A 21,333-nucleotide genomic window follows, 5' to 3' on the forward strand; every position below is an offset into this window, starting at 1 on the left:
GGACCAGAGCAGCAGGAGACTGAATGAGAATGAAGTGGTGCAGTTCGTACTGTTATACCAAACCTTGTAATCTATTCCATTGAGAAAGGGAATTAGGCATGGCATGTGAGAATAAATTCCACACGAGAAACTGAAAAATTAAGGCATGGTCTCCCAGTATGAACAGCTTAGTTATTCTTTCTCACTTAGCAACAGAAAATGCTAATGTAGACAAAGGTGTTCTTACTTAGCTATTAACTTGAAGAACAGCTGTGAAAATGCTGGATAACCAAAATAGTATCTGTCCAGACCTGGAAAAGATACTCTTAGCTGGATGCAGCAATTGAAAACTCTTTTTGGCTGTTATTTCTCTTTACTTCTAACTATGAAATCTGCTGTTGCACTTTAAGACAAAAAGACCCTAATTACATGTCACAGAGAGACAGAACATCTAAAATTATAAGAGCAGCAGGCATCAGAATCCTAGCAATTCACAAACTTAACAATTCCAAAAAATGCATAGCATATATTTAAAGTGGTAAAACACAAAACATAACTTAGGAAAAAAAAATCACAAAACCGAGTAAAAAACAAAGCTCTTGCTTTTTTATTTCACCAGTTAACAGATTTTTTTGCTAACATATAACAAAGCAACTTCTGAAGAGGAGTGGAAATAATCAAAGCCACTGGATTCTTTCTTACAGAAGAAAAAAATGTATTAACTAGGAATATTCCATAGGAAATTGGTTAACTGTACTTTATTAAGTGACTCTAACCAGATATTACACATCAGTTAATTAACCAGACAATGATTTAATAGCTTTACTCAGCTGTAATTACAGAACAGAAAAGAACAGAGATTAACAAAACTGCACTTAACACAGGAAGGTCCTTCCTTAAATTAGTTTCACATGCCATTAAAGCAAGCAGCTTTTGAGCAAACTGCAGTTTTATAGATTGTTACATTATTTGCAATTACTGCTAATTGCTATGAGCAATGACTGCAGTATCTCTGGGACACATCAGTTGCTGACACTACTTGAATGTGGCAACTCCATGGCTAACAAGTGTAACTTGTTACTGATGTATCATAACTTGTAAGTGACTGACAGAAGCATTCTACCTTCATAATTGGACATACAATAGCCACTCTGTCTCGCATAAGTGTAGGTCTGTATTTTCGTTCCTAATAGGCCAGTTTATGTGTGCATAGGTATCTAAAGTAGCAGTTAATCCTCAAACAGTCTTAACTGGATCACGGGATTATTCATGTAATCAAGTACAATACAAGCACTCATTATCAGGCACTTATGCAGCTGGAATAGCTGAAAGCCTGTGAGCAACACATGGGATGCATGATAACCTGCTTGTGAGAGAAGGTTCTCCTTTACACACCACACCATCTGGATTAAGGCAAGAGAATAAACATCCTGACAAACACATTTAAACTGCTCATGCTGTAGTACATATGTGACATGCAGATACCCGGCACATGCTAGCTTTGAAAGAAGAGCACGTTTTTCCCATGCTGACTTCAGAGAATAAACCATCAGAGAGGAGAGACACTTTCAGTCTCTAGGAATGATGATGCAATCCCTGCTTGTCCCATGTCTACTGTAGTAGATAAATGTACAGCCTCACAGGCTACAGCAGCAGGTGGGGGATGCACTGAGCTGTGGAGACAAGAGCTGGTGAGAGGAGAAAATTCCGGTTAAAAAAAACTTATAAATTATTCAAGACTCAAGCGTGGATGTGACAGGGAACTTGTATCACTCATATTAGATTATACATGACATCCATGACACATTCATATTGATTAGATACATGACAACGCTTCTGAAGTTTTTTGAAGACGCATGGTGCTGGTACAAATCCTGATCGTTATAGCCAGTGTGAGATGGGTAGGAAGCATTCTCATGGGTTAGCAGATGATTACCGGACCATTGTTAACCTTGGCATCAACAACACTGATGCCCAGTGCAGATCTTCAGAAATCTGGAGTTCTGACACTGTCCTTATACATATAAATGGGCATCACATATAAAAGAAAGCAAAGAACTAAGGAATGGAGCAAGGTGTATGAATGACAACAACTTTAATAACAAGAGCTATGGGGTAATGCATTACTTAAAATGAAAAATACAAAATCTAAGGACATCAGGAGTCAGACTTTAATTTGCGAATCCAGTGCCAGACTTCTATTCACTGAGGAGCAGTTGGAACTGCTGTCAGCAGCCCCACTAGCAGGAATTCACACCCTGACCCATTGTGGAAACATAATTCCTGAGACAGCAGACATGTGGCAAGCTGGTGAGCACTTGAATACAGTGGCTCTTTGTGACAGAAGCTTACAGGGACTCCAAGAAATAATCCAAGACCATTCACCTGACACCATGGCAAGATCAGCCATAGCTATGTCATTACTGACAAGTTTGTTTAACCTCCTCTTGCAGACCACCCAGAAGCTGCATTCACAGTAATCTGTTCCCATGCCTCCCTCTCCTACAGCTCAGAAGCATATGGGTATACTGCCCATGGATGGTACATGTACCACTGGCACTACCAACAGGAGGAAGTTATCTTTATATGGTGGCATTGTGTATATTTGCATATCATGCTTCTTGGTAGTATCTTCTCTGCCAGGCTAAGCAACCAACTTGCCATTAGAATGCCCTATTTGCAGTTAGATTGAATAGATCCTAGGTCTCTCCATCAAATTCCACTCTCTTTTTTTCCTACTAGGCCACATCTGTCTTGGAATACAGTGTCTAAAACAGGACCATGGTTTTACAACTGGGTAGGGCAGAAAGCTGACGTCATATGGGTTTTTTTCAAATCACATTCTTATTCAGAAATGCACTAAACTGATGGTTAATTTACACCACTGTCAAATATACTCAATGTAATCCTTAAGGATTTAATCTTCTCTCAATCCTGTCAAAAGAAGGCTGAAGTGGAAGTTCAGGGTCTATCTTCTCTGCACACTCTCACATGTGGCTCATACTCATACATGATTCTTCTAGTACTGTCTCACCTCAAATCACTCTCCTATCACTATGAACCTAATTGCTTTGACATAGTTTTGAGAAGTACTAATATTCCTCTGCCACTTTTTTGCCAGAGAAACTGAAATAACTGAGAAGCCTTTCACGTTATGACAGCCCAGGGAACCCTTTCCTCCTGCAATAAGTCCTCTCTCAGGAGTCAGCAACTTTAGAAATCAAATCAGTAAAAGCCCCCTCTTCCTCAAATACCAAAGCTAACTCTGACAACATTTTCAAAATCCCCAAAACCAACCAAGACTGCCAGCCTAAGTTTACCACTGCATGCTACTGCCAAGCAAAGTCTGAGACCTGTTTATTTGATTACTTAAAGAAAAAAAGGAGACCATGGAACCTTTCATTCAGAATTTTGATTGCAAGAACTGATTTGAAATTTAGACAACCACAAACAATCCAAGTAAACCTACTTTCTTCAGCCCTATATATGACTAGTTCCTTCTGTTTCAGAGTGCCAAACAAGCAGCTTAACCAATCAACATTATATTTCACAGCCCCCAAGCTGGAGGCTCCTGACCTTTCAGGGGAAATATATCAACAGACTATTCTTGTAGATATGCATATTGAAGTAACAACAAAGACACAGCATTTACTGAAGAGGTTTTACATGCCTGTAGGCATTTACAATTTCATAACTTGCATATTTGTTTTAACTTTGAAAGGAAGACAGCGATGAAGTTACTGACCCTGCTTGAAGGATCACAGAACATAAATTAATAAATCTCTTAAAAATTTTAAGCTATTTTATAATGGCCTTTAGGTAAAGTTCAACCATTACTGAAAACCAATTCTTTTCAGACCTTTTGAATAAATTCAAGAAGACAAAAAATTAGCTCTGTAGATAACAAAGTGCATCAACATTTTTACAGCATATAAACTTCATGTACTTAATTCCCATTAAATGAGAACACTTCTGTACTAAAGTCCTGGTTCTGTTCACTGTATTAAATCCTTCCCTTATTAAGATAAGTCCTACACATTTCAGACGCTTTGCCACTAATTGCAGAGACAGAGAGGACATCAGTTCAAGCAATGGACAGCATTAGTGGCCACTGAAAGCACCCTCGATTACACTTTCTAAGCACCTAAGATGCCTAAACCAAGCACTCTGGCAAGAAAAACTGAGAAGAAAAAGACGCAAAGAAGGACTGCAAAACTGGAGGCAGCAACACCACGTACCGTGCCACAGAGAACGACAGGAACAATATAAGGCAGACAGCAGCCACCGACCCTAATCCAACAGCAGTCATGTATTGTAGAGGGGGTGATAAATCTGAAAGAAAGTATCAAACAATTCAAACAAACCAACCAAATAGTGCAGCTTCAGTCTGCTCATAGCTGAAGACAGTAACAAAACCCAGATGCTGGACTTACGGCTCAGTAAATGACAGTAATGGAGCTAACTATCTAGTAGTTACCATCCAGTTCAGGAAGAAAGATTAATTAGAGTATTAAAAAAAATTATTAATATGCTCTTTAAAAAAAATATTATTATACTCATTTTGTTCAAAGATATACTAGTCCTTGTAACACTGTCCTATAACACCAGTTTCCATCAGCAAATTACACATTTCCGGAGAAGATATCAGCTCCCTATAAATATACATAATTGTCTTCCCTCCATATTGTAGAGCGTGTATCATGAAAAACCCTAAAACTTCATTTTACTTACTTGTGGCAGAAGAAAGTGTGCTTTTAACACAGTTTTCTACCATTTAATGACAATGATCTATCACATAATGTCTAGCTAGATGGCACCTGAAACAGAGCCATTTGGTTTAGATTTAATTTACAGATTTGCCTTCCACACAAATTGAATTAAGAAACATTTCTCAAAGGAATCAGCAAGCCAAAAATACTCTCAGCCTCTCCAGCTGCAGAAGTACATTAAGGCAAACAATACTTTGACTGTAAGTCCATTCGATATTAAGGCAAATGGATTTACAACAAAAGGTCAAAGGCCTGACCTGTCCTACTCTCACTTCCCTGTGTTCATTGTTTTAGCCCCCAAACCAAAATTCACCTGTTTGTAAGACAGCCTTTGATGATGTGCTACATGTTGACAAATGGCAAATTCAGAAAAGGACAATCTTCTGTCTTTCCAGAATTATTCTACAGCTAGTGCCTAAACAGTCCTAGCAATGGAACTGCCAGACCTAAGGAATCCTTGATCTTAGCAGAGATTCCACAACAAAGAACTGTCTATATTATACTCAAAGGGTGGTAGTAAATTAAGTAGGTCATAAGAGTAATTAAAAAAGAGTAACTAAAGGAAAGAATAACTAAAGAAAACCCAGAAATAAACACAAAGTTGTCACCAGAAGATCAGTTATAGTGATAATCAGATATGGAGGAAGTGCACCTCAAGCACTCCATGCACCACATGATTTGACATAATCACAAAGTACTGTCTCACTTTCCAGCATTACTGCCTTTCCTAACTAGCATTTGTGAGACTTTAAACTCAAAAGCAGATTTTAGGGCTCATAGGAGACTGCAGTGGTGCTGCCTTCTTTGTCAGGGGAGGCAAATATTGGCTTTTTGCTGAGACGTGAGGTCGATAAAGAGTACTTTCAACTATGGTGGAAAGGAAGGAAACATGATCTCTAGTGGATTCCAAACTCCTCTGAGGTAAACTCACTAATTGGAAACATTTTTAAGTCAAAAACGTAAATCAAAATAAAATGACACTGAGAAATAAACTGAGTTTTAAAGTTATGCCACTCATATATTTAAGAAACTCTATTTACCAGTATACAAATTATGGCCTCTAAAAGCTAAAATATATGGTGGGAATGTTGTGTAGCTGGTTTTTGTTGTTTTTTTGTAATTTTTTTTGTGAGTTTTTGTTGGTTTTTTTTCTTTTTGGGGGGAGGTTTGTTTCTTGTTTTCAAAAATATTTTTATTATTATTTTTAGTTATTGTCGTTGTTCTTTGACTGATTATTTAAATCTTTAAGCCAATATAGAACTATCTTAAAATAGGCTTCCAAAATTTCACATTTTCTGTGCTTCAAACCCTTTGTGCACAAAAATTGCTGTAAGGATTTGGATGTGATGCACAGAAATAGCAATATTGAAAACCAGGGAAAAACAGAAGAGTCCATTTTAGAATGGACTGCTGAATCCATTGGAATGGAATAGTGAAGAGCAAGGAAGATTTTCAGTCTCTAACCTTTTCAATCCTTGAAGGCAACAGACCATGAATGGCAAAAGAAGAAACAGCCACAGCGAAGCCATGATAACTTAGACCTTTTTATTGAAGGAAAAATTGACTTACTTTTAATTTGTGCCCAAACAGCACAGGACTGTGTTCTTACCTAAAAAAGAAAACATAAAAATTACTGTTTCTCATGAGAAAAATTTATTGTTACTAACACCCTCTGAAAGATCAGCCATCAACAAAAATGACTACTGGGAATGGAGTTTGTTATTCCTTGGAAGCAGCCTCTATATTGTCTTAAAAGATTGTAAAATATAAAAATAATATTAGGCGTAGTGCTTTGATGAAAGGCTGGTTCTGGTTTTTAGCTCATTATTCTTCCTTTCTTTTTACAACCTTCCATCCATGGAAGGATCTTTGATGCTGCTTCGGTAAGAATTCAGAATTTATGAAATGCTAAGATAAGGCTGAATATGTTGTGTTAACTCTCTCCCATGAAGAACATATATGTTAAAACAGAGTATCTGATGGCACATTTCACAAATACTAGATGTGGCATTTTCTTCAGTTATGTTAACATGCTTAGTAATTTTTAATAACTTCATAGAATACTTACAGTTAAAGAAATATTTATCATGGGTCTGCTTTTGAAGACTTGTTAAGCAAGTTTGATTTTTTTAGAGTAAGCTTTGGTCTCTGTAGAGCATTTTCCCTGGCTCTTCATAGTTATAAATACACAAAACCTTCTATTCTAGGTTCTATTATCTATTGTGTAATTACTGTGAAGTGTATTTTTGTAGTGCTTCCCGCTAAATGACTTTCACATAATACATACACAATACACGCATTTTTCATATTGTCACAAATTGTGTATTATGTTGTTCTGAATAACACTACATTTGAGAAAGAAGGCTACATTTTGAAGCATTTGGATAAAAGCATGAAGGCACATTTGTGTGATTCATCTCACTTCCGTGTATCTGCATGCTGAATTGTGGAATCTCAATGATTCTTAAACCCATTATTCATAAGGAATTCTCTGGTTAATTAAAAAGACGAAGGACTGACAAGGAAAATCTTCTTAGAAGAGGGAAGATAAAGAAAAAGGGGGAGATTTAGAAACCGAATCAAATGCCATATTCTGGGGCACTGGTGTGAGTGCCATCATTTCGAAATAGCTACCTTCATAACAGACTCTAGTGTGCAGGAAATCAGACATCTCCTGTCTATCAGGGAAGTTACAGAGATCCTATGAATCTCAGAGAAGTAAAAATTAAACGGAAAGTAAAAACCTCACAGCAGACCTCCTTTTCAAGACCTCCAAATTTCAACAATGGAAAAATGACACAATAATATGTAAGAGATATTCAATAATAATGTTAATAAAAATCAAAACCAAGCAATGACTTTGCAGCATGATGATATAAATTGTACCATTTTCAGTATGAAAGAAGACAGAAGGGACCCTTAAGGATGCCAGAATATAAAAGGACATAATGAGAACATTAGTTAGGAGCCTTTTATATCTATTTCTAATTTGTCTGTATTCAAATGGAAATGTGCTAGCAAGTAAAAGACACTTCAGAAATACTGATTTCACAGGTATTAAGAACTGAAAGGCAAGCAATTTTTTTAAGAAGACTAACCTCTTGAATCCAAATGCAGTTACTTTAGTAACCACATTTTTAGAAAGTCTCAAAACCTAACAACCTGCAATTCATAATTCCAATTTTTTTAACCTTCTAATATAAGCAATTGCACAAAATAAAAGGGCATGACAACTGAAGATAGCCAATACTTTTGAACCAGCAGTCCAAGTTCCATTTCAAAGAAGTAGAGCTGCAAACCAAAGCAGTTTGGCATTTGCAATCCCAATAATGATTCATAAATGTTGCATGTAACTTTGTGTTTCGTCAACCAAAAAAAGCCATAAAAGAAAGTGTGTACACTAAGGAGTTGATGCATTTTAAATGGTAGGAAGCAAGAGTGACCTCCACAAGTATCTGTAACATTAATCCATCAAATCAATGGCCTAGAAAATATGTCTGCAAATGTCAGCAGTGAAGGATCGGAAAATAATCCATAAGAAAGAGAAAGTTAGAAGCAGCTTAATAAACAGCTTAATAAACAGCTGGCAAAGATGTATAAGAATCTACTTTGTTCTGTGCAACAAAAACCTCCACAAAAGTAAAAGAAGTTAAAATAACCCAGTATTAGAAAATATAAATGCATAAAACCCAAGGATAAATAAAGTAAGCCCAAAGATATATTTAGGAGCACTTAAAGAGGCCAAACTTGTATACGTTTGACTGATTAACAATCCTGCTCCACAGAGTACTTTTTCCTATAAAATACAGTTCATTGTCGAAATTCCAAGATATTTTGGATGTCAATGTTAATAAATAAACATTATTCATGAAATAAAATGCCTTCTATTGTTATTTTCCCACTTTTCCCCTCACACAATTAATTAAAAATTTATGACAAATAACAGACTTGTATCAGAATTAGAAACCACTTCATCTCTGCTATAAACATCTCACAGAGTAGTAGATACCATAATCCTCATATTACATGCATTTGTTCTATTTCACTCACTTTGAAATGAGGCAGTTACAGGTAAAAGGTAAATCCTTTTACTCTAGAAATACAATTTGATAGTAATACACTACTATGAAACAGTACTTCAGAATATGCATAAATAAGGACGTTACCCACTATTTCTTAATAGAAGCTGTTTTCACTTACTGAGATTTGTGTGTAAGCTCCTAAAATTTTAGAGAATTACTTATAAGTGAGTCGTGGATCAGTTTATGCATGTCTCCTTGTCTTGTGCTGTATACACAAAGTCCTAAAAACTTTTGACGGCAAGGTGATGCACTGTTTAGGTGTTTCTTTCTTTATTAGAGGTTGTTTAGTTCACCTTTTACATTTGACATTCAGGAACTGTATTGCACACAAAGAGTTATCCCCAGTCCCATAAGAAAAACTTTCTACTGCTGAGACTTATAGTATAAAAAAATTTAAAGCTGTTGACTCCTGAGACAGATACAACTGGAAAACTAGACGATATGTACATTTTAACAACTTTCTGTTTCTAATTAAAATACATATTTACTTTAAAATGATAAAAAATTTAATTATAATAATATACTTTTTTTCATAAGGCTTTCTCAATGGAGCTGGAGCTGACACTCACTGCTTTTTGGAAGCTAACAGACAATATGTGATAAAATATATTTTTCCATGTCACTTGGAGAATTGGAATATTTTGTTGTAAGACGTTTAATTAAAAATGAAAATGGGTGAACTCATCACTGCTAAGGAGTGATTTTCAAATTCTCATACTAATCTCTTTTAGTAAATTCTAGCCCAACACAGACACCTTCAATTACTGAGGGCAGAAATGGCCATTCATTTTAGATTATTTTCCATTGTTTGACTTTTGGCATTCAGAGTTGCTTCAACATTGCAATGACATAAGTACCATTAAGGAATTGTAAGAGATATTTAAAGAGCTTCAGATTTAATCTAATTCTGTCAACTAGGAGATCCTTGAAGTGTCATGAAAAATTTAATACCCAGCTAATATTGTTGTCTTCTCCCCCAGCAACATTTCATTCAAGAGGTGCAAAGTTTTAAAACATTCATTACCTTATTCCACTCACTTATTATTTTCAAAAAAACACAGTACTCTTCTCCCAGCTTTAAAGGAGCATTATAAAACTTTCCATAATAATGTCTGTCTCCAAGAGTAATTGACATATTATCAGCAACATCCTTCGCACGAAATTCAGCTGCCACATATCCTTTAATGTCAGTGGTGTTACTAAAGAAAGTTGTAGCAGCAAAGGAATCACAAATAAAAGTGCTTTGCAAATCCAGAGGAAGCACAATCACTTGATAAAAACTAGAGTGAAACAAAAAGAAAGTAAGTATTAGCCCTCATTTCACTGAAATAAGCATCAGATATTCATTAATCCATACTGTTTTTTTCTATTTGTAGCCCCTTAACTGTTTTTTATTAACAATGTCCAATACAAAACTTCTTACACAAAAATACTTCTCTGTGCATGTGTTATCCACTTCATTTTTGTCCAAAAGCACTGCATGCACAGCTTACAGCTGGGTATTCTCACCACATGCATGTTATTGCTACACACTTATTTATGTTCAGAAGAACATAAAACCGAGATACTTCAGACTAGCTCCTCCTCCTCACAGTGAAGTTCACCTATGAAATAATATACCATTTTCTCTAAAAATTACTTGAAAGTTCACAGAAACAAGACTTTTTCTATTGAAAGAAGGAGAGGACAGATACCATTAAAAAATAAATAAAATCTGTTTTCATTCCTCTCAACACAATTTTTAGTCTATTGTATTCAACCATGGGAAGACTGTCCATTAAGGTTGTTACACCAGCCATTTCATGAGATGTTACTAGCTTTCAAGTATTTTCTACTTCAGTGTAATATAGAGTTACCATTTCCTTCTGTCACCAACAGCACTTAGTAAGGGGTAAATCTTTTTACTTTAGAAATACATTATGATAGAAATATACTGCTACGAAAAAAGTATTCAGAATATGCATAAATGAGGATGTTATTCACTATTTCCTCTGGCTCTGGGGAGAAATATGTACTGTCTGCATGAGTTCATTGGAAAAGAAAAATCACATCAGTAGAGGTGTGTTTGGATCCATCAATAAAGATCTAGAGTATCTCACCATTGATAAAAGGAAAAGAAAAACAAAATCAAACCACAAAGCCAGTGGTGAAAACTCACAATTATCCAAACTGGGATTTTGTTCCAGAAAATAGCGAAAAACCTGAATTTAAATATTACTCTGCTAAGGGGGGAGAAACTGAGAGGTACAGCTTAAGTTTTTCCTCATTGCTAAAAAAGTAATCTTGCCACTCAAAACAGTTCTAATCTGTACATAACACGAATCTGCAGAACGTTCTCTGAAAGGGTGAAGAGCACAAAGACAAACCAATCAAACCTGATCGGTCCATTTTGATCTTCTGCTTTCCGGAGTCTGAGCAAAGGTGCAGAACCTTTAACTGCAACAAATTCTACTTCTGGGAAAGGGGGATCTGAAAAGCAAACAAACAACAATGGTTCAGAAAAGTTTTAGAAATATTTCAGGCATCAGTTCCTAGCTACTTTTCAGCTCCTTTTTCAATTGCTAGCTACTTTTTCCACCAAAACATTCTTAATTGAGCCCTGAACCCCAAACAGCTAAAGTGTGCAGGCAACACAAACTGGCCAAGAAAAACACTGAGCAAATATGCTCATGATGGTCTGGCAGCCCCTGTACTTCTGCTAGCTGGGAAAAAGAGAGATGCCCAAGAATGGTGGTTGACTACCAAGAAATGAGCCATGAAAGCTTTGTTGGTGGAAGCTGTATTATTTGAGATGGTCAGGGAGAAGAAAAATATGCAATTGTGCAGGGCCCACTGCAAGAAATACAATGGTATGAATAAAGGAGAATTTAGTAGTGTCAAAAGTACTTTCAAGAAGGCAACTTCCTTAGATACTGCTCATAGTCAGGTATGAATATCCAGGCCCTTAAATTGGATTTCAATATGAAACAGAACTCTAATCTGTTTTAGTGAGAATTTGCATCAAGACCAATGCTGAACAGATAGTTCTTCCTTTAATTTCAATGGCAAAGATGACAGCTGCACACTGATATGGAAATTACCACTACCACTCTGGAAGCAAAAATGAAAATAGCTTCAGTGTGCACAACCAAGGGGACAGAGTGTGAAGCATAGACACCGTCTAATTCAGAAGTCTGAAAGGACTTGCACAAGTACATACAGGTACAGTAGGCTTTTTGAACACCAGTGTATCAGGCTGCTGATGTGATATCCGACTGAAGAGTAACAAATGCAGTACAGAAAACCAAGGATTCAGAACTAGAAAGAATAATCAATATCATGAGGAGAAACAAAAGAAAACCAATTCCCAAAGTTAAGTGACATCAGGCAAAATATTGCTGAGATACATGGATTTTTCAAAGAGCTGGAATACAAAGACCTGCACGTATCTTTTGAAGTATAGAAAATCATTAGTTTTGCAGAAGAAAATGAGGCTTATTAGAAAAACTGTCAAGAGGGTAAGTAACTGCTAAAAAGGGAGCTAGAAATATACATCATATTGAAAGCAGAAGTGCTGGGGTGCAGGAAGGCTATTAGAGGCTAGTACTACTAGCATTTTTTTAACAATCATGGTGCAAAATCCCAGTATGTAGAGATGAATTTTGCTGCTCAATGGTAGAAATACAGAGACTTTACACAAGGAGAACTGAATCACCCTAACAGCTGTTGCTTCTCAAAACTGGGATGAAATTCACGAGTATAAAATACAAGGTGATACACCTGGACTTCTAACAAGAATTTATGCTAAATATTCTAATTTCCTTTGAGTAGTAGGGATGGCATATTAGTGCATCTCAGAATGAATGTTGGGCACCAAAATGAAAGAAAAAATCCAAAAGGCTGCTCTAAAAGGCAGAAAGAAACAGGCTTATATAATACTTGAATAGTACCACCCAAGGTACACAAGGTCCATGTGTGACCATTTTGTGGCACCTGAAGTTCTAATCATCAGTGCAACAGAGTTATGTGAAACCAGTTCACAGGATACAAGGAGGAGATAGATAAAGAAATCCTTTTATATGAGGCAAACAAAATCTCGAGTTTGTAATGTATGAAGAGGAAACAGGAAAGCTTATATGATCTCTGCTTTAAACAGAGATGAAACTTCTGAGGGGATACAATTTTAGCATGGTGTGCCCAAAATAAAGCTAACAGTTTTGGCCATACAAGCATCCCTAGCAAGAAAAACCTTACCCCTTAACAAAAATCATCCCCAGAAGAACCTCCTAAAAGGTTACATACCCAAATAAATTGCTTTGGTAGTTCCATTTACCAGGTTATCTTCAAAACCAGGCCGTGGGTGAACTAGCAGTGAAGTAACCAGCTATGAATGTTTACGATTGAAATGAGAGTAAGATTTATATAGTGCTCTACAGCTTCCTCCCCAGGGAAAGCAGAGGGGCTCTTCTCTGTGATGACCAGTGATAGGACCCAAGGGAATGGTCTGGATTTGTGTCAGGGGAGGCATAGGTTGGACGTCAGGGGAAGGTTCTTCACCCAGAGGGTGGCTGGGCACTGGAATAGGCTTCCCAGGAAAGTGGTCACAGCACCAGCCTGACACAGCTCAAGGAGGATTTGGACAACTGTCTCAGGCCCATGGTGTGGATGTCTTGTGCAGGGCCAGGAGCTGGATTCTGATGATCCATGTGGGTCCCTTCTCAGCAGATTCTATGATCGTCTGAAAGCCATTGTTCTAGAATGACTTGTCTCTAGCAGAGACAGGGCAGAAAACCCTTTCTGAGAGTTTTCTGAGCTAAATAAATGCACTGCATGGCTGCTCTCAAGAACAGGAAATGGTCTTTGCTCCCAGTCTTTTCAATACACCTGCAGCTGCAGATACTGTAAAAGGTACTGGCAGAATTTCTATCTGAACAAAATAAATGAACAAATAATATTTGAATGCCAATCTTTAGGCCCTTTGCACACTGAAAACTTAAGCAAACATTAATTAAGAGACAGAAATCACCTCTTCATTTCAGTGGTCCCTTAGCACAGACACTGTCATAAGGCAGAGTGACAGGAAAATATATCTCTCAAGGTGGTTTTATCTCGTATACTTCTTCTATCTTCCTTTCCTTTGACATTCAGTATCACCACAAGACACTACTATTAATTTCTCTTAAGTATTTTTCAATTTCCAAGAAAAACTTGGGAATTTCTTCTCTAATGCCAGCCAGAATGTACATTGCATGCAACAGTTTTGCATTGTTTTTACAGATAAATACCACAAGAGGAAACAGATGTGGACTCAGATGACAAGAAGATGCTGGCTAAGGTCATAACAATTGATTTTTCTATTTTCTTTAATTTGATAGAAAATACAAATAATGAAAATAAGTAGCCATCCAGAACTGACAGCCCTAGTAAGTGGGTAAAAGAGAGAAAAATCTGAAAAAACACATAGTGCTGTCAAAGGATGCAGTCTTTTGCTATGTTTAGTTTCTGGTAAAAAACACTAGTTATTAAAAACATCAAACACAGAAGACAATCTACCTGTTTTAATAAAAAGGTGTACAGTTTGTAGCAATGTGAAGGAGTAATAATAATAATTATATAATTGAAAGGAGTAGTTTAATTTTTGCTTCGGTGATCAGAAAATAAACCCTGAAGGACTTATTCCATATGCAGTATTTGCCCACGCTGATTTTTTAATAAAAGAACTTTGCTAGAAATTAAGCACTTCAAAATATAATTAAAAAAAAAAAAAAAGACGTCTGCTGGGAAGTCAAAATTATTACCAGATTTAAAATCCACATATTAAAAACAGTGACTTAATACCACACAGAACAGTTGGAGGGAAAAGAGTAATATTAGAGAGAAGTAAGGACTTGCACTAGGTGAGTTGTGTGAAGAAATCAAGATCCTTCAGTCTGTTCAGGTGCTGTTAGCAGCTTGCCTTTTTAAAAGAATTTTTTAAGTCTTCACCAGCAGAACAGACCAACATATCTGTAGCAACACCAGGAAAACAGAGAAAAGCATAGCAAGAAATGAGAGCATATCCAGAGATTGTCCCACTCTAAGCACTTGAGTAACACTTGAACATTTCATGTAAAGGCTAGTTTTCTACAATAAGAATCCATCTATTGATTTTCTCTTAATCTGAAGGCAAACTGCAGGGAAGAAAGTACATGCCAGGAAACACTTCCTGCTGCAGCAACACTGAGAATCATCACATGTCTCAATGCTGGAGCTAAAGCCTGAAGCCTGCTTGGTGCTATACTGTAAGGGCAACAACAAAGCTTTAAAAATAATAACAGACTTGAACAACAAAGTCCAAAATCACATGGCAACTTTTCACCAAACTTGACAGTTTGAAGTCAAATTAAAGACTCCTCTCAAGGCCAGGTTTTAAATAAAACTGGTCTGTTTAGTGAAACAAGACCATTTGCATCATCTTAATTTCCTGCAAACAAGGTATTTCTTTCCTATATAACTTAGGCCAAAATTACAAGGTGCTTATATAGCTTGAGTTATAAGATATCAAAACAACCTGATATATCTATATAAACTGATACCAATATAACCTGAATCACAATTTTGTATAGTTATATAACCTGAATCATAATTTTTTATGCTTATATAACCTGATGTGTTAATATAAGGTTTATATAATATAATACAATAATTTTCAATACAATGAATGGCCAGTTAAAAACTCACCAGGTGGATAGTTTTAGAGATAGATATAGTACTAATGAGAAATTGGCAAATGTAAAGCAAATTAACCATAAAATAAAGAATTTAGGCCGGTTAGGACCAGACAGACCAAGAAACACCATTAACTGTGCATGCTCCAAAGACAAAGTTGAAAAGTTCAGATGTGAAGAAGACCTTGGAAGCCTTAATCAAAGACGCCCAACAACCCCTGAATTGGGGAGGCACATGCACAGCGCAAAAGAACTACTTATAACCATAAGATTGTACTATGTAAATTAGTTCCGGCACATGTATGATGATGCTATAGTTACGTAATAACACGAAGCAACAATTACTGTATAAATACACCACAGCATTTGACAAAGGTGGGTGAGTTAGGCAGAGACAGCCCCTCACCACCAGTGCTCTATAGACACCGGTCTATGAGGATTTATTACCAGCCTATCTTTTGGGCATCACATAGTTATTTGAGAGCTTTAGGTCCAAAAGGTTTTTGCTGAATTTTAAAACAAGGAAGTAAAAAATACTTCTGTAAAACTAAAATAAGGTGAAGGTAATAATACAATAGAAAACATTGTTTACTGTTTGTATTACTGCTCAAAGAATAATCAAGTTCATGTATTTAAATATAATTGTTCTAGTATAGCGTGAGAATTTTCAGTTAGCGAGGAACATTATGTAAAGAGAGGGAAGGAAGAAGAATAAATAAATAAATCAAGACCACATTTACAGAAAAACTAATTTAGTATCTTCTTTAAAGACCAGTCATTTCCAGAAATCTCACTCAATGTGATTCCCTTTGCTGACTGTGGCCTTCATTCTGCTGCTCTGTGGCTGAAAGTCACACCATGCTGCCCATCCCCAGGAAGGTGTGAAAGCAGCAGGGAAGGGAGCACAGAGGAGCCATCCCACCATGCTGCCCATCCCCAGGAAGGTGTGAAAGCAGCGGGGCAGGCAGTGCAGAAGAGCTGTGCGCGGTGCCGAGCCACCAGCCAGGCCCACTCTGCCTGCAGCCATGTCCGGCCTGCTGCGGCCCCGGCTCCTGGGCAGGAGCCTGAGCTCTGCGGCACAAACGGGCCTTTCTCTCTGGGACAACACCGCCCGGGGCCAGCCTGTCTTTGAAGTGAAACGCGGCTAGGAAAGAAGGAAGGAAAAATAAAAGTAGGGAGATGTGCTTTAGGGGGCCTTGGCTGGGACCCCTCTGTCTCCTCCATGCCAGGAAGTGAGCTGTCACGCTGCCCCCACCTTGCGAGTGCAACTCGCAGCCACACAACACCCAGGGAGCCAGCCTGTGCCCATCGGGTGTTTTCTGTGTCACAGCACGGCCTGAAGAGGCCCCCATTCCAGCTGCAGAGCACGTCTGGGCCAGGAACTCCACCTTTGAAACGAAATTTGCCTACATCTAGCTGCTTCTTGCACTAATCATTTCTAGGTTGTGTTATGGTCCTCTTACACTGCTGCCATGTGTGTAGGTGAGCCAAGGTGTTCCCTATCTCCTGTCTCATCCCTACCTGAACATTTCTATAGTTCGGCATCTGCTCCGGTTCTTCCTGTGGCACCTTTCCCTTATGATCGCTAGGAACAAAAATGAGGTGTGCTGAGTGGTTAGGTCTGCTGTTCTGCAGACCCAGGGGGCAGTGTTCAGGGTCTGGCAGCAGAACAAGAGCTCGGTGCTGCTGGCTCAGGGTGTTTGGGTTAGGGGCATGCCTGGTCCTTCCACAAGAGGGGATGTGGTATGACAGCCTCCTAACCTCAGTGAAAGAGTTCTTCAGTGAAAGGGGGCTGGGACCCTGCAAACAGCTACCACTGCTCTCACCCACTCCCTAAGCCAACGACAGGACCTCGCCGGGGTAAAGCAGAGGGGTGCAGCACCATGCTGGACTCTCAGGGTGAGCACCCAGGCTTACAGTGACATCTCCTGCCTGTGGTCAGCACTCTGCAGCTCTCCCTTCCTCTGGGACCTTTGCCAAGTGCAGGGGTCCTTTGCACGACTTGGAGCTGTTTAAAAGGCATGTGTAGTACAGGAGAGTGGAATACACTCCTCTGCACCAAGATGAAGGCACCTCACAGTACCTGGCCATGGGAGAGGAGGAAAATTTGGTCAGGAAAAGCTCAGCAAGATGCTTTTGGTGCTTTCAACTAGAAGGCCTGATAGAAGACACCATGTTTTCTTTTGCTTGCTTCTCTTCTGTGAGCAATCCACCGAATGCAAACAGGATGGAAATCAGAGTTTTATTCCTCTTGCAAAGCACTGTCTGTAAACCATAGGCTGTGTCACTGATATCAATTGCTTTGGAAACAGAATAAGAGAAATTATCTGAATGTTCATCAGTTCACAGATACTTACGAAAAATTCTTACTATGGAAGAGTTCAGAAAAATGATAGTGAAGTGGTGTTCATATGAATTCAATTATCACACATTTAAAGAGTCTCCACAAAAGTACAAAGCGCATGCGTAAGTATAAAATTGTTTACATGACTGGCAGCTAATCTCCCCCTATTTTAAAAAAAAAAGTAATCGTGCTCATGTTTTCATCACTTCTCTTTCCCCATTACATAATCAGAAACTCTCTTTTTGGCAATTCTTGTGCTCTGATGCTGCACACTTTTCTGGACACTTTCTCTGGAGGTAAATTACGTGCTCTCAGAGTAAGAGCTGTCAGATCACCACACCTCCAACAGTCTTTCACTTCCTCACCGGAAAGTAGATTTTGGGTTTTCCCTCCTTTTCCAGACCTTAAAGAACTCCCTTTATCAAAGAATGAATGTAAATCTTTTCCATCCTTCAACAGATCAGAACAATAGTTTATCTTTTATGTGTGTGTGTACATCCATAGGCAGAAGAAATTAGACATCACAGTCTGATCTGTAATGTCATACATTTTTCATACAAAGGAGCAGGGCTCTAGAAGATTATACTTAATATGTGAGGGAATACATTCTTCTTATTCAAATCACCTTCTAGACTCTCTGCTTGTGAGTCTACTTTCTCATTCACATGTTCATATGAAGACAGAGATGAGACACACACGAATATGTGGCCTGCAGGTGAATCCTGGACTAAACAAAAAAAAATAGCAGCCGAGAAAAATAGGAAGTACTACAATTATCTGAGGTACACAGACTCAAGGTCAAGCCTACTCAACCTCCCTGGAAAGTACAGGTACAAATATCTAAGGAATTGCAGCATGTGTGAATAGTATGCCTTGAACAAACTCAAAATACACCTTGATTCTAAGCAGAAAATCAAGAGATGGAAAAGCAATGAGAAATCATAATTGAACCTAATATTATTTTACAAGAAGGAAAGGTAATCAGTAACTCAGGCACAAAAGATCTGTTTCTAGTGTCCAGAAACTCTTCTTTCTTACTATATCTTAAGTCATAGTGGTCTGCTCTAAACAAAAAAAAGAAAAACCTAACCAGACTCTGTAAACACATAGGCATTCATGAACTCCCCAAACACCAGAGTCTTCATAAAGAATCTACCCAAAGCAAAGCTAAAAAAATATTCAAATATCAATAAAATTTTTATGCGGCTGAACTGAAAAAAATACTCCTATTCAGAACATTAGCAATGAAAGTAAAATAGACCTAGCTCCTTATTTATTATTCTGCTTTTTCAAATCCTTGAAATAATGTTTACAAAGTTCAATCATCTTAAATTCATATGTAAAAACAGACAATGCCTCCCATGAGCATGCCTTAAAAAAGGACATTCCAAAAGGAAAATTAACAGAGCCATGTGTAAGTAGTATAATCACAAGTATGCCCCACAAGACACTTCTTTCATTCTCTGGAAAGGGACATGAGATTCTTTGCTTCAAAGACAATCTACCATTTTTTACAGTTACAATATAATCACTGCCTAATAATTTTTGATTATTGACTCAGTTTCCTATTTCCAGTATGAAAGCGGTGAGAGTTTCTTTATTACAGTTAAGACAACATAAAAGACTGTACAACATGCCTTACAATGATCCCTGAAGCATTTGCTAGACTGTATTTATTATCCACAAGATGACAGGCAAAACCAACTTTGTGCTCCGCACTGAACTAATTTTTCAGAGGATGCTACTTGTCAGGGAGAAAAACAGGCATTTAAGTCCAAGTCCTTGGCTTTTTTCTTTACAAACAATATGGATATAACATACCCTCATTCAGGATGAATATGGGCATAGATATTGATATTCAGGATATAGAAGTAACTTTCATAACATGCATTCATAAATCTTGTTTTTTTGAAAAAAATACCCAAACTTATTGCTAGCATTTACATACTCATTTTATTCTGCAACAGTCTAAAAATTTACACAATCACTATCCCAATCAGGAAATTAGGTCCGAAAGGCAGTGATCATCCATTTATTGGGGACATGTCTCTTCACACTATTCAAAACTCCACAGTTAAGATTTTCCAAACTATCAAAATATATAAGGTTTGAAAAAGTCAAGGAGACACAACATCTGGATTTGCCCCCAGCTGTGGAAACAGACAAACTGATCATGTAACTCTTAAAGGATGGCATGTGAAACCTTAAACAATCATGAGAACATAAGCAGTAAAACACTTTGTTAAGTCTCAGTTTCCCTAGAGCTTCTGTGCTTAAGGCATATCTTGCATTTTTACAATACCATTTAGCTAGAAAACCCCCAGAGCTAATAAAGCCAATTTTCAGAATTAATTTAGTAGATAAACTGAGATCATTCCATCCACCATGAAAAATACTTTCATGATTACAAAATAACTGGACAAATGGAGATGAAAATTATACACCTACTCTTAAATGATAGTTTTTATATAAATTAAATTGCTTGCATAGGTAATGCAATTCCAAGACATAAGACACAGAAGTCAAAGCAGCCCCGCCAGAAGAATTATTTCAGCTGGATCCTTTTCATCTTAGATAACAACACAATTAAACTTATTTAAATTTCTTTTTTTGGCAAGTTTTGCATCAAGATCATTATTTGCTTTTTAATTTTCTGCAGAAAAAGCTTCAAAAATACATACTTTAATTTTTTTCAGTGCTAGTCAAAAAGTAAGAAGTATTTGCACATCAAGTTTTAGATGAAGACGCCTAATATGACAGAGCAACACCTATCTTTTATTGCTTATTGAAGAAGATAACTACCAGGTATAAATAGGCTTGTGTAGTACAATCTTCTTTCAAAATGGAAATTACCTAACTTTTACGCAGACCTTTCCTGGGGCTATGCACGTGCATTTGTTAAGCACTAACTCAGCAGAGAGGAAAATATGCCAGCTGCCAAGACACAAATACCATTTCATACAGCACCTGCTGCAAAGTGTTCTCCAGAACACTGCTGAGTCAGTGACCTAATGCAATTCTGCAGAATTGAGGAAATACCACAGGATGACAGAGTAAAGAGCTTTTCCTTTTCTCTGAGTATGTAATCAAACATTACCTCTATCAATAAAATTCTGAGGTATCTTACTAGCTTTTTTTACAAAGACACGTACTCATGAACTCATGGGCACTACTTTTGAGTGGTAATTAGGAAACTTGTGAAAAGGAATTAATCAAATTCAAAATCATTACTGTAACTGCATTTAGAAAAAAAAGAAATGAGCAAGTAATTGTATATCTTCAACAGCAGCTTTAAGAAACAAGAGACGATTTACCTTTCCTGAAGCTTGAAACCCTCAGATTTACTATTGAAAATACAGAAATACTATCAATTTCAAACCACAAATCTCCAGCTCTTCCTAAGCAGTCAGAAGAGTATTGATTCCATCTAGTGGCTAAACAGAGCTACAGACACCTAGAGAGCTTTCATGTTT

General features: G+C 37.4%; 1 protein-coding gene across 15 annotated transcripts in view; it reads right to left on the reverse strand.

The window, feature by feature from the left end:
• Positions 1–563: 563 nt before the first annotated feature.
• SUSD1 (sushi domain containing 1) overlaps positions 564–21,333 on the reverse strand; it is a 50,054-nt gene continuing 29,284 nt past the window's right edge. For 8 of the 15 annotated variants that reach the window (XM_088156783.1, XM_088156791.1, XM_088156789.1 and 5 more), the window contains 5 exons: positions 11,206–11,299; positions 9,855–10,110; positions 6,318–6,357; positions 4,218–4,311; positions 564–1,667 (listed from right to left, as the gene is read on the reverse strand). In XM_088156783.1, coding sequence (XP_088012909.1) covers positions 1,529–1,667; positions 4,218–4,311; positions 6,318–6,357; positions 9,855–10,110; positions 11,206–11,299 — 623 coding nt within the window. In that variant the 3' untranslated portion in view covers positions 564–1,528. Of the gene's footprint in view, positions 1,668–4,217; positions 4,312–6,317; positions 6,358–9,854; positions 10,111–11,205; positions 11,300–17,831; positions 20,011–21,333 lie in introns of those variants that run through there. The other 7 variants (XR_015799562.1, XR_015799560.1, XR_015799563.1 and 4 more) reach the window with 5 other exon arrangements.

The sequence above is a fragment of the Sturnus vulgaris genome, chromosome Z, assembly GCF_052056855.1.
Source record: "Sturnus vulgaris isolate bStuVul1 chromosome Z, bStuVul1.hap1, whole genome shotgun sequence".
Classification (NCBI taxonomy): Eukaryota; Metazoa; Chordata; class Aves; order Passeriformes; family Sturnidae; genus Sturnus; species Sturnus vulgaris.